Source organism: Gadus morhua, chromosome 7, assembly GCF_902167405.1.
Source record: "Gadus morhua chromosome 7, gadMor3.0, whole genome shotgun sequence".
Classification (NCBI taxonomy): domain Eukaryota; kingdom Metazoa; phylum Chordata; class Actinopteri; order Gadiformes; family Gadidae; genus Gadus; species Gadus morhua.
In genome coordinates, this window is record NC_044054.1 from 8,096,299 (window position 1) to 8,109,319 (window position 13,021).

The 13,021-nt window shown below is 46.6% G+C and overlaps 1 protein-coding gene across 1 annotated transcript in view; it reads right to left on the bottom strand.

Moving 5' to 3' along the window:
- Positions 1–786: 786 nt before the first annotated feature.
- Positions 787–13,021, bottom strand: part of ephx2 (epoxide hydrolase 2, cytoplasmic) — a 42,092-nt gene continuing 29,857 nt past the window's right edge. Inside the window, exons 16-19 of the mRNA XM_030360000.1 lie at positions 6,192–6,261; positions 4,288–4,368; positions 1,581–1,639; positions 787–1,154 (exon numbers count right to left, since the gene is read on the bottom strand). Of these exons, the coding sequence (XP_030215860.1) occupies positions 1,070–1,154; positions 1,581–1,639; positions 4,288–4,368; positions 6,192–6,261 (295 nt within the window). The 3' untranslated portion in view covers positions 787–1,069. The remainder of the gene's footprint in view (positions 1,155–1,580; positions 1,640–4,287; positions 4,369–6,191; positions 6,262–13,021) is intronic.

The window sequence follows — 13,021 nt, forward strand, 5'->3', positions numbered from 1 at the left end:
ATACAGCCCTTGTTTTTTATCAGTCGCGTTTAGGGTTAGGGATAGGGTTACGAAAGACAACAGTGTAACCCCTTATATTTTTTCATGACAACCGATAAAAAAGAACAGTGTTACCCTTCATTTTCATGAAACACACTGAAAACGTTAGTTCACAATAAATGTTGAAGATATTATTTGGATATAGCATCAAACAATAAACACTAACTAAGTTGTTTAATCATGAACGGGACAAAAAAAGAATTTGAATATCTTAGTCAAGCCCCTTCAGGTAGAGCACCTGGGACCGATGAGATCGAAAAATATTAATGGGTGTCAATGGAGGGAAAGTAATTATTTTCTGGTCCCAGTCTTTATATGCCCCGGACTAAACATATGTTGTTTGTGGATTTAACTGATAATTTTTCATGCAAAGAAAACAAAACATTCTCGTGAAAAAGTTTGATAATGTTAGGTTTTTTCCAAAGTGAGGAAAAAAGCATCAAGAGTGGTGAAAACCATTATAAGTCGGGGCATGTGGAGAGTTTTAGTTATGCCGATGGGGAGATTGTCGGTCTTGTCCACGCCAGTCGCAGGGAGCATGACGGCACATACGAGACATGGAGTTCTTCTCATTGTGTTTTCTCTTCAGCCTTTAACTGATCAACATATGTGTAATCAACATATGTAATCAACATATGTGTAATCCGGGGCATATAAAGACTGGGACCAGAAGATAATTACTTTCTCTCCATTGAAACCCATACATATTTTTCGATCTCAAAGCCCCATGGAAGGGGCGTGACTTCGCCACTCTAATACCCATGCTTTATTACCAGTTAAAAACACATATTTATCACACCCAAAATTAAAGCTATACAGACGACTACTTTTTAATATCCAAAGCAGCTTCTAGTCTGCCATTTTGTGTTTATTTTCCTTAACAAGCAGACATAAATGTCGTAACTAATGCAGAATGGTGGTTATGAAAATGTTGGTTAATATTTGGCTGAAATAATCTACATAACCACACATTATTATTAAGGAGAAAGCTGAAGTCATGGTTTTGTCGCCAGGAGTACGAGGGCCCTCGTCACAGTTTGGGCGCCATGGTAACGGGGAGTTTCCTGTGGGTCTCCTGGAGCCAGGTGATCAGGATTCGGTTCACCTCAGCCGGCCTGAGACGTCACACGCACACACAAACACGGATATACACACACACAGACACACACACACACACACGCACACGCACACACAGAACACACACACACACACACACACACACACACACACACACACACACACACACACACACACACAGTTGAGGAGCGAATCATGACTGCGTCATCACCGAAACGCAACCATTGACTCACTTACGTTTAGCAGAAGCCTTTATCCAAAGTGACTTACAATAAGTTTATTGTCGGAAAAGGGGAAACAACAATATATCGCTGTCGGTACAGTATGGATGTTCATAGAAGCAAGTGCCAAGCACCTACAATCACTAGGTTAACCCCTTCCCCGTATACAGCAGAGATAGCTAGGATAAGACACTACACAATGCAAAGTACTGTTAAGCATTAGACTCTCCCAAAACGTCGTACTTCTCCATTTGAGTCCAATGTCCGCAGTCCTCGATGTGATTTCTGGTCAGGTTGGGGATCTGAAGAACAGAGAAGGAATTAATCTGTTCAATATCTGCTGGGGCTGATTGGAGTTATGTAATTTATGGAAATTTCCAGTGATGGGAATAACAGCGTTACTTTTTTCAGTAATGAGTAATCTAGTTATTTACTCTTCCCATCATTATAACACCGTTACCGGCTGTTTTTTCATCAGACCGACTAGATTTCTCTCTCTTTACTGTTCTTTCTTGGTTAGTGGGCACGAGACAATCTCATAAATGATGACGATTGGCTGAGGTACACTTAAATCTCAAGGTAAACCAGTCAGAGGCAGAGTGAGGCAGGTGTTGTTTGCACAAATTCGTTAGTAATACTTAACAGTCAGCAATAGTTACTTTCCAAATATCTTTTATAATTTGTAACCGAGTAACTCATTTAGTTACTTTTTGGGAGAGGTAATTAGTAACTGTAACGAATAACTTTTGTAAAGTAACTTGCAATCACTGGGAATTTCTACGCTTGCATGAAGCCGATGATTTTAGTGGCCGCCATTTCGTTAATCCAGAGCATTTTGTCACTATTGTTAGAAGCCAAATTTTTATCGTTATGTTCCTTCAAACACATTCCTTAAGAGGGGATTTTAAAAGGGAGGGGTTTGCTTGGAAAGTTTTGTGCTACAATTATTTTGAGGATTATTAGTGATGGAGTGTGTGTTTGTTGAATCTCATCTATCTCAAGTTCCATTTGCGAAGCTTGTATGTGTGTCTGTGTGTGTGTGTTTGTCTGTGTGTGTGTGTGTGTGTGTGTGTGTCTCCTTGTGTGTATGTCTCCATGTGTGTGTGTGTGTGTGTGTGTGTGTATGTGTGTGTGTGTGTGTCTCCGTGTGTCTGTCTCCGTGTGTCACCGTGTGTGTGTGTTTCTCCTTGTGTGTGTCTCCGTTTGTGTTTGTGTGTGTGTGTGTGTGTGTGTGTGTGTGTGTGTGTGTGTGTGTGTTTGTGTGCAGGGCTCCAAACTGCGACCAAATAGTCGAACAAAATGTGAGAGTGTGCGACTGAATTTTACATCACATGTGCGACCAGTAAATTTGCCCTTTTTTACTTTATTATTTATTACACGTTAAACGGGGAAGGGGCACGTCATCGAATCCGGAATCTGTAGCAGGCCAATGAGTGTGAGACGGATAGGGAATGGCCACTGTTAGTGGCTAATGTGTGGAGGGGGAGGGTCCTAGAGTTTAAATATCGAGCGCGTGTAAACGTCTCTGTGAGCAAACTATTGACTCGTTCTTCGGACCTGCGGCTAGTGTGCCATAGGGATGGATTCAATGATTCTTTTGCTTCAGTTCGCGTCAGTCAGTTCACCAAGAAGTGTCGTTCAGAATCGTTCGTTCATTCGTTCGTTCAGTCGAGTTTCCGGTAGCGGTGAATCGAATCATGGAATGCACGGCTAGCTGAGTCAATCAGACTCAGCTATTGGATGTTAAACATATCAGCAAGATAATATATTTGATTTAGCAATGATGGTGGGGGTCCCGGGTGGAGAACGAACCATGAAAGAATGAGAAATATTGACGAGACATTCAAATGTTTGATTAATCTGGCATGAAACAGAAAGGACAAAGACAGCATGCATTTATCATTTCACTGATATTGAATCGTATTATCGTACGCTCGCTCACTAAGCCTCTTCCCTCTTCACAGTCAGTGAACGAACAGCGAGTCAGCGACCAGTGGGTCTGGGAGGAGTCGAGTCTGAGAACGAACGAGACGAACGAGAGAGAAGAATCAGTTCGATTTGTTCATGTTGAAGATTTGTTTAACATTCAAACTGATTCGGTAACGAACGACCCATCACTAGTGTGCCAGTGCCAGAGTCCAGCACGGGTCTTATTTTGCAAACACGCACCCACCCGTAGCCGCAATACTTAAAACCGCATCCGACCCTTGTTCCAACAGTAGCGCAAGTTACATTCCGCACCCGACCCGACCTGCTATAAATTGATATTGACGCCCGACCCCCACCCGAAGGAAAATTAGACACAATAGTTGGAACGCCGGGGAATTACACTATGTGGTGTTTGGCCACATAGTGTAATAGTGTTTGGCACATCTTCCACTGTTGACTCCTCCGCTCCTGAATAACATCTCCAGCCCCGGAGAAGTCTCGCTCGCGATCGCAAAACCCGCGTCCAACCCGCGTCCAACACGCGCCCAACACGCGCTGTTCAGGCGTCCGAACCTACCCGCACCCGTGTCCGACACAGTACACGATTTTTCAACCCGTTTCATCCAAATTGTACCCACGGGTACCCGAACCCGGTCAGGACTTCATGTGCAATAAAAGGCTTTTCAGACGGGAGGCGTTTGTCGCGCCTGCTGCGTTCTCAATGGAGATGCGAGCGGGCAGAGAGGAGGCGCAGCGTCCTGCGGCATGACAAGCCGGCACTATCCCGTGAAACTGTTGCTTCCGTGCTCGTCGAAAGCATGCGCGTACACATGGAGACAGTTGGTATCGATGAGTATCACAATAAAATGTGACGCTGAATTTGAAATCGCACATTGTAATTTCTGCATCTATTATAAACATTTGTATCAGTAATACATTGAAAAAAAAGAGAAAATCACATTGCCATTTTGATTTATGGTGTGTGCCCCTAAAATATGTGCGTGTGTGTGTGTGTGTGTACCTGTTCCTCCATTCCCTTGGTAAGGATGGGCAGCAGGACAAAGTCTTTCCCAGCAGTCACCATCAGGGCTGGCATCATGAGCTGGAATACATACAAATAAGGACACACATGGACACACACACACACACACACACACAAACCCATACACACATAGTCACACGCACACACAAACATGGACACAGACACACACACATGGACACACAGACACACACACACATACATGGACACACACACACACACACACACTCACACACACACACACACACACACAAAGACGGACACAAACACAGACACACACATATATTTAGGTTTTCTTATTGGAATCCATTTGTGCCCAATACGTAGATCGCAAAGGTAGTACCAGTCAATCACCCGACATTCCAAAAAAATCATACAAATGTTATGTATGTATAATGTAGAGGAAGATGAAGAGGTTGATTTACTCCCATCCAAAATTGCAGCACTGCTTCCCATGAACTTGCCTGCAGTGGAGGGTGAGACTTTGACAGTACAAGCTGATATTGAGATTCTGGATACATTTGGAACTTAAGGGCTGATTATGTTCCCACATTTACGCAACGCAAGGGGGTTACCCGTTACGTCCTTGCGGACACTCCTTGCATCCACCGCAAGGGCCTGACGTGCGCCTCCCATAAATTGTTACCTTCCGTCGAGACAACGCAGCAGCAAAGGCTGTGATTGGTCCGCTAACTAAAACTCAACGCAAAACCATAAAGGTTCATCAGCCCTTTACTCACAAAAGGCAAAGTTTCCAAACATGAGGAATTATGCTACCTCCATGTCTGCATTATTTGGCTATGCTTATTAATGTCAGTAAGCCTTTCCCACATGACGATTATTAAAGGTTGTATCAGCGATGTTAGATGACTGGTGATCGCTAGCAGGGGCGATTCTAGGGAGTGTGGGGGCCCTAGGCAGAGGATTGTTGACGGGGGGGGGGGGGGTATGGAGCAATTTTTATTTATTTTTTTGGCTCTAGGGGGCCCCCTAGTAGTGGCCCGGGGCCCCAAGCAATTGCGGGGCCCCAGGCAATTGCCTGGTATGCCTAATGGGATGCAGCGCCTCTGATCGCTAGGAAAGATCAGATGAGGGTGCTAATTTATGTTTCGGCATAGAATCACTGATACAACCTTTAAGTATATCAAACACCATTCGACCATGACTGATGGTCATTTGGAAGCCTGTGCTACTGTCCGGACTATGCAACCCTGGCTGACTGCATTCAGTGCAAGTCATCAGAGTATGTATAGATTTGTTTAATCAGGGGAAAAAAAGAGTGAGCTCAAAGAGCTCTTTTACAGCAATGCCCTGATCACAAAAGTCCAGGATATACAAATCACAGAATACAAACTGGAAGCAAAATACAACAATCAAAATGTCAATAAAGTTTAAAGAATAAAAATACATGTATCACTCCGCTTTACAGATTCTTAATAAATTCTTAATAAACAGTACTGTTTTGGATCTATCTGTGTTGGCAGAGCCAAATAAATCATTAAATAAACAAAAAATCCTAGTTGTTGCTCATTACTGTTAATTAATAAATGGCGCTTGTAGAACTGTTATATAAAAAAAATTTCACACTCGAGGTCGTGCTGTTGTACTGAATATCAGCTTGGCTGTGATTATCTTTGCACTCGGCCTACAGCCTCGTACCAACGACCGAATCACAGCCGTGCTCATATTCAGTACAACCGCACTCCCTCGAGTGTGATATTGCTTAATTGAAGACTGTTGCAGGCAGACGGAGCAGAGTACATGAAGGCCCTCTTCCCAAACCCAGTACGAGCTCTGCAGGTAGATAGAGGTAGATAGAAAGTCCAGAGAGCGCAAAGCTGTATGATGGTTTTGTTTCAAAAGTGAGGTAAGTGCGTTAAACAAACCTTTCCCCGGGGACGGGAACACATCCACCTCCAGTTCCTCTCAATGTTACGGTACCAGTTCAAAGGCCTCCTGGAACAGAGAGGTGTGAGGTGTGAGTCAAAGTGTGTGTTGAGAAGTGAGTGTGTTTATGAGTGATGGCTCACGGAAGTAAATGTGTGTATGAGCAGTGTGTGTGTGTTTGTGTGCGCATACGTGCGTGCGTGCGTGTGTGTGTGTATGCAAATGTGTGTCCGAGTGTGTTTGTGTGCGTGAGTGAGTGGGTGCAAATATGTGTGGGTGTGTGTGTAGTTGATTGTATATGTGTGTATGTAAGTGTGTGTTTGTATGCATGTGTTAAGAGTGTGTTGGTGTTGGTGTATGCATACAAATGTGTGATGGTATGCGTGTGTGTGTTTGTATCTGTGTGTTTGAGAGTGTGTTTGTGTGTGTGTGTGTGTGTGTGTGTGTGTGTGTGTGTGTGTGTGTGTACACACAAGTATACAGCTTGTGTGTGTGTGTGTGTGTGATGCGTCTGTGCAGTAGTGTCAGAGTAGTAGTGCTTGTAGTTAGTGCATGCTGCATGCGGCTTGCTACTCTCTGCTTTCAGCTACTGCCACTGGATAGCCCTTTGTTATCAGGGGCGAAAAGAGGAGCAGAGTGCGTAAGTCTCCTCAGCCGGTACATAGCCGGCTCTCCACTGCCAAGATCTCATACACGCCTCCTCGTGGCACACATGGTAACTGGTCCATTGCGGACCCAGGCTAAGTTGTACAGGATCTTGGAGCAGCAGTGGGCCCCAGAGACGTAGCATGCAGGCCCATCGGTGAGTGGAAATGCCCTGTTGCCCGTCAACCGCTGTCCCAGTTATGGGTAAATAGCACCCGCGTTGGGTAAATAGTGAAGACCCCAACGGCGGAGCAGGCGGAAGATGGTCGGTGTGAGAACCACCACAATGGCTGGGAAGGTGTCAAACCAGGGATGGTTTGACTGTAACTCAGCTGAGCTACAGTCACTCCCAAAAACCAAGCATGAGGCCCACAAAGCTCTCCTGTCCTGCCCTGGATCTCCCACCCTTAAAACCACCTTTTTTTTTTTTCAAGGCCTGAGAGATCTAGAACCTGGCAGATTTGCAACAACACTCAAGGCTTTTACGACGCCATAAAAACATTGTACGGCCCCAGGAAGCGGGTGATTGCCCCAGTCCGATCAGCTGATGGGTCCACCCTCTTCAAGGACCGCCACGAGATTCTTGCCCGTTGGGCAAATCATTTTGAGAGTCTCCTCAATCACAAACCAACCCTGTCGACCCACATATTCTGAATAATCTCCCAGACCTGCCGTCAACCACACACCTGGACACCCCACCACTTTACTCAGAAATCCAGCAAGCCATTGCAGGGCTGAAAAACAATAAAAGCGCTGGACCCGATGGAATCTCTGCAGAGGTTTTCAAAAATGGAGGATACATCCTCACGCGTCGCCTGCACCTCCTGATCCAAAGCATCTGGGAACATGGGACCCTCCCACAGGACTGGAAGGATGCTAACATCGTGCTCATTTATAAACAGAAAGGAGACAGAGCATTATGCGGCAACAGCCGCGGAATATCTCTCCTCTCCATCGCAGGGAAAGTCCTGGCCAAGATCATGCTCAGCAGATTGGTTGAGCACATCTCAGTAGGTGTGCTTCCGGAAACACAGTGTGGTTTCCGAAAGACCAGATCGACGACGGACATGGTTTTTGTCTTGAGGCAGCTGCTGGAGAAGAGCCGAACATCACAAAGACCTATACATAGCCTAAATTGACCTCAGCAAAGCTTTTGACACGTCAACCATGAGTTGCTCTGCAAACTTGGGGAACCACCAAAGTTTCTTAGCATCCGATAGTAGCAGCATGACGGGATGCGAGCCAGAGTGCTCACAGGAGAACTCCAGTCAGAGTTTTTCAAGGTAAACGTTGGGGTGAAGCAAGGCTGTGTCTTGGCTCCGGTGCTCTTTAACATCCTCCTCTCTGCCGTCACCTGCCTCTTTCACAGTGTCATGGGACACGAAGACGGTGTCCATTTGGAATACCACCTTGATGGAAGCCTCTTCAACATCCGTCGGCTCCAGGCCCACACAAAGACAAAGCCCCGCCAAATCTTTGAGCTTCAGTATGCTGATGACTGCGCCATCTTAGCTCACAGCACGGACTCTATGCAGCACGCCGTCAACACAATATCCAGTCTGTACCAATCCTTTGGCCTACAGGTTAACATTCAAAAAACAGAGGTCATGTCCAACCTCAACACCCCCGCCCCAACCCCTCCCAGTCTCCACATACACGGTGTTCCACTTAAAACAGTGGATCACTTCACTTACCTTGGCTCCACTTTGAAAACCGTAACCTGAAGGTCAGTACCAAGGTCGCTGTTTACAACGCGCTATGTCTCTCCACTCTGCTTTATGGGGCAGAATCATGGACCCCATACCGCCAGCACATGAGCAACCTAGAGGCCTTCCATATCCGCTGCCTACAGAAGATCCTCGGTCTGTCCTGGGAAGATCGAGTGCCCCATAATAATAATAATAATAATAATAAATGAAATTTATATAGCGCTTAATATGGTACTCGAAGACGCTTTACATATTGGCCTATCAAAACTATGTAAGACAGACTAGGAATAAAAGAAAAACAGAGGTTAAACATGAAGAATAAGGTGGGAGTTAGGTGGGGAAGGCTAGTGTGAAAAGGTATGTTTTGAGGGCAGATTTGAAAGAAGAGAGGGTTGGAGAGACTTTGATGTGGGAGGGGAGTGAATTCCAAAGGGTGGGGGCAGCAACTGAGAAGGCCCGATCACCCCAAGTCCGTCGCTCAGTCCGTGGAACTTGTAGCAGGTTGGCAGAATTGGACCTGAGGAATCGGGAGGGGGCGTGGTGATGGAGGAGGTCGGCAAGGTAGGGGGGGCTAGGCTGTTGAGGGCCTTGTAGGTGATGAGTAAGATTTTGTAGTTGATTCTGTGTTTAATTGGAAGCCAATGGAGTTCACGGAGGACAGGTGTGATGTGTTCTCTGGAGCGGGTACCAGTGAGGAGGCGTGCAGCTGAGTTCTGGACATATTGAAGTTTTTTGAGGACTTTTCTTGGTGGTGCCGTAGAGAAGACCATTGCAGTAGTCAAGCCTGGATGAAATGAAAGCGTGGATGAGTGTCGCAGCAGCGGTAGTTGACAGGTTGGGGCGGAGGCGGGCGATGTTTCGGAGGTGGAAAAAGGCAGTTTTGGTAATATGGTTAACATGGGGGAGGAAGGAGAGAGTGGGGTCCATGATAACTCCAAGGTTACGGATTTTGGTGGAGGGGGTGATGGTGGAGCCGTCAATGTTAAGGGTGAAGTTCAGAGTGGAGTAAGTGAGGGTGTCAGGACCAATGATGAGGATTTCGGATTTGTTGGAGTTGAGTTTGAGAAAGCTGTTTTGCATCCAGGTCTTGATGTCAGTCAAACAGTTGGAGAGGGTTGAGAGGGTGGAAGGACTGATGGTTTTGGAGGGGAGGTAAAGCTGTGTGTCATCGGCGTAACAATGGAACCGGAGTCCATGGTGACGAAGGATCTGACCAAGAGGAAGCATGTACAGAATGAAGAGGAGTGGACCAAGCACAGAACCCTGGGGGACACCGTGGATGAGAGGAATAGTGGCTGATTGACAGTTGTTGATGGCGATGAATTGATGTCTGTCGGAGAGATAGGATCCAAGCCAGGAGAGGGCGGTGCCAGTGATGCCAAGGGTGGATTGGAGACGGGAGAGGAGAATGGAGTGATTGATCGTGTCAAAGGCAGCACTGAGGTCAAGGAGGATGAAGATATTTAGGGAGCCAGTGTCAGAGGATAGCAGAAGGTCATTGGTCACTTTGAGGAGGGCAGTTTCTGTACTGTGTTTGGAGCGGAAACCGGATTGGAAGAGTTCAAATAGGTCGTTGGTGTCAAGGTAGGTGATGAGTTGTTTGGCAACAACACGTTCCAGGATTTTAGACAGAAAAGGTAGATTGGAGATGGGGCGGTAGTTGTTAGGGGAATCAGGATCCAGGCCGGGTTTCTTTAGTACGGGGGTGACTGATGCAAGCTTTAGGGAGGAGGGGACATGGCCGGAGGATAGAGAGGAGTTTACAGTGTTAGTGATGAGGGTGGAGAGAATGGGGAGACAGGCCTTTAGAAGTGTGGTGGGGAGCGGGTCCAGGTTGCAGGTTGTTGATTTCATGGTTGAGACCATGGAGGAAAGATCAGAGGAGGTGATGGTAGCAAATGAGGAGAAGGATTGACTGGTGGTTAGGGGGGGATCCGGTTTGGGACGTAGGGCGGGGTCGATGGTCAACTGGCTGTGGATTGTGCTGATTTATCATTGAAGAAGTTATTGCATTTTTCAACTGAGAAGGAGTGAGAGATGGTGTCCAATGGCTTGAGGAGTGTGTTAATGGTGTTGAAGAGGGTCCTTGGATTGCTGCTGCCAGACTGGATGATTCCTGAGTAGTAGGAGGAGCGGGCTGAGTTCAGGGTGTCGTTGTATAGCTGGAGGTGTTGTTTGTACATTTCCTGGTGGACGGTAAGACCTGTTTTGTGGGAAAGCCGTTCCATTTGGCGTCGTTTGGATTTGAGATGGCGGAGTTCGTCAGTGTACCATGGGGCAGAGTGGGAGAATGAGACCAATTTAGACTGAACAGGTGCAAGTTGTTCAAGGCAGGATGAGAGGGATGAGTTATAGCAGTTAACCAGGTAGTCGGGGGAGTTGTTGTGGGTGATGGTGAGTTTAGCGATGGACTCAGAAAGACATGTGGAAAGAGAGGATGGGTTAATGGATTTGAGGTTGCAGAAAGTGATGGTGCTTTTTTGCTTCTCATGGGGGGAGGGAGTGTGAGTTTGAAAAGTAATGGCCAGATGGTCGGAGATGTGGAGGTTGTTACTGGGCAGGTGACTGATTGTGATGCCAGTGGAACAGACCAGATCCAGGGTGTGGCCTTTGTTATGAGTTGGAAAATCGATGTGTTGGGTGATGTTGAAGAATGAAAAGATTTCCAGAAGTTCGATTGCGGGTTTGCAGACAGAGGAGTCCACATGAATGTTGCAATCGCCCAGGAGGAGAACGGATGGAGATATAGCACAAAGCTGGGTAAGGAATGCCGAAAGATCAGAGGGAAAGGCAGGGTCGGGCTTAGGGGGACGGTAAATAACTGCAATGACCAGGGGCTTGGGACCAGACAGTTTAAAAGAAAGGGATTCAAATGAGGAAGGGGTTGGGATGGATGTTGCATTGGTTTTAATGTCATGGCGATGGATGATGGCAATTCCACCACCAGAATGACCATCCAGACGAGGTTTGTCAATGTAAGAGTATCCAGGGGGCGTGGCTTGATTGAGTGAAAAATAGTCCATGGGTTTTTGCCAGGTTTCAGTGAGACAGAGAAAATCCAGTGCTGAATCAGAAATAAATTCAATGAGGAGAAGTCCTTTTTTATTAAGTGAACGGGTGTTTAGAAGTGCAAATGTCAGAAGAGATGAGTTTTTGTTGGTGACAGGTTGAGGAGCTCTGGGTAGCGGAGTGAGATAAACAGTGCGCACGGTGTGGTTGTAATGTTGATGACGTCGCGTCTTTGGCGGGTGCCGATTGGCCCACAGTGAGGAAATGGAATTTTCTGAGCCGGAGTAAACAAACGTCCTCCGGCTGCCTCTGTGACATATCGTGGCTGACGAAGGAGTCCGAGTTCTTTGATTGTGCTGGATATAATGTGTCCGGGAGGAGTGCATGGTGAAGAGCGTAATTGGAGGAGCTCGGAGATGGAATACCAGTGTTTAAGCAGGGGACGATGACGGAGGGCAGGGTTGTAGCAGCCAGCTAGCATGTTGTCACCCCGCAATGGCTCACCCGGCAGCCAGCTAATCAATGGCCCAGCGCTGCAGGCAGGTCCGGGACAGCTGACAGCAGTGGCACGGGCAGGTAGCATCCAGCTGGTCACAAGCTGGCTAGCTAGGGACCAGTTTCCAGAGGTAGAAGGGGAAAATTGTAGTCCGATAGAGCGGCGTTAGACTCGCCAACGTCCCCGTTACTAGTGCTGGCTCAATTAAGGTGAAGCAACTGAGCCAGCACAGCGGAGGCAGAGGAGTGGAGCAAGACGGTTGTAGCTACGCCGGAGACGGGGAAGCCAGTTGGACGGCGCCGGGGGTTAGCAGCAATCTAGCCGGCCAGCAGGTGTCATCCACCAACAGCTGCACGACTCCACGCACAAAACAAAACACGCAGACGTTTAACGTTCAGGAATAAATAAATAAATAAAGAAAACTGACGCACTTACTTACCGAGGTCCAGAAGGGTTTCAGACAGAAGGTGTTGAAAGTAAGCAAAAGAAAACTGATAAAAAGTTAAAAGTTAAAACTGATAAAAAGTTAAAAGACTAGTAAGAAAAAGAAAAAGAAAATCGCGAAAAAATAATGTTCAGAATGACGTTCTGGTGAGCAGCAGCAGCAGCAGCGTTCAAAAGGCAACAGCGTCCACCAACTGTACGACTCCACGTATACAACACGTAAAAATAAAGAAAACTGGCGCACTTACAATAGCGAAAAGTGACTATATATAACTAGTAAACTTAGCTAAACTACTAAAGACCAAAAAAATAACAAAATGTTCAATGCAATCGTGAGAAATATTGAAAATACTGAATAAAAACAAGACATACAGAGCGGCGTTAGACTCGCCAGCGTCCCCGTTACTAGGCAACTGACATACGTACCCATACAGACATCCTCAGCAACAGCGGCTCAATCCGTATGGAAGCAGCTGTGGCCAAGAAACATCTGTGCTGGATAGGGCACACCATACGCATGCCTGAG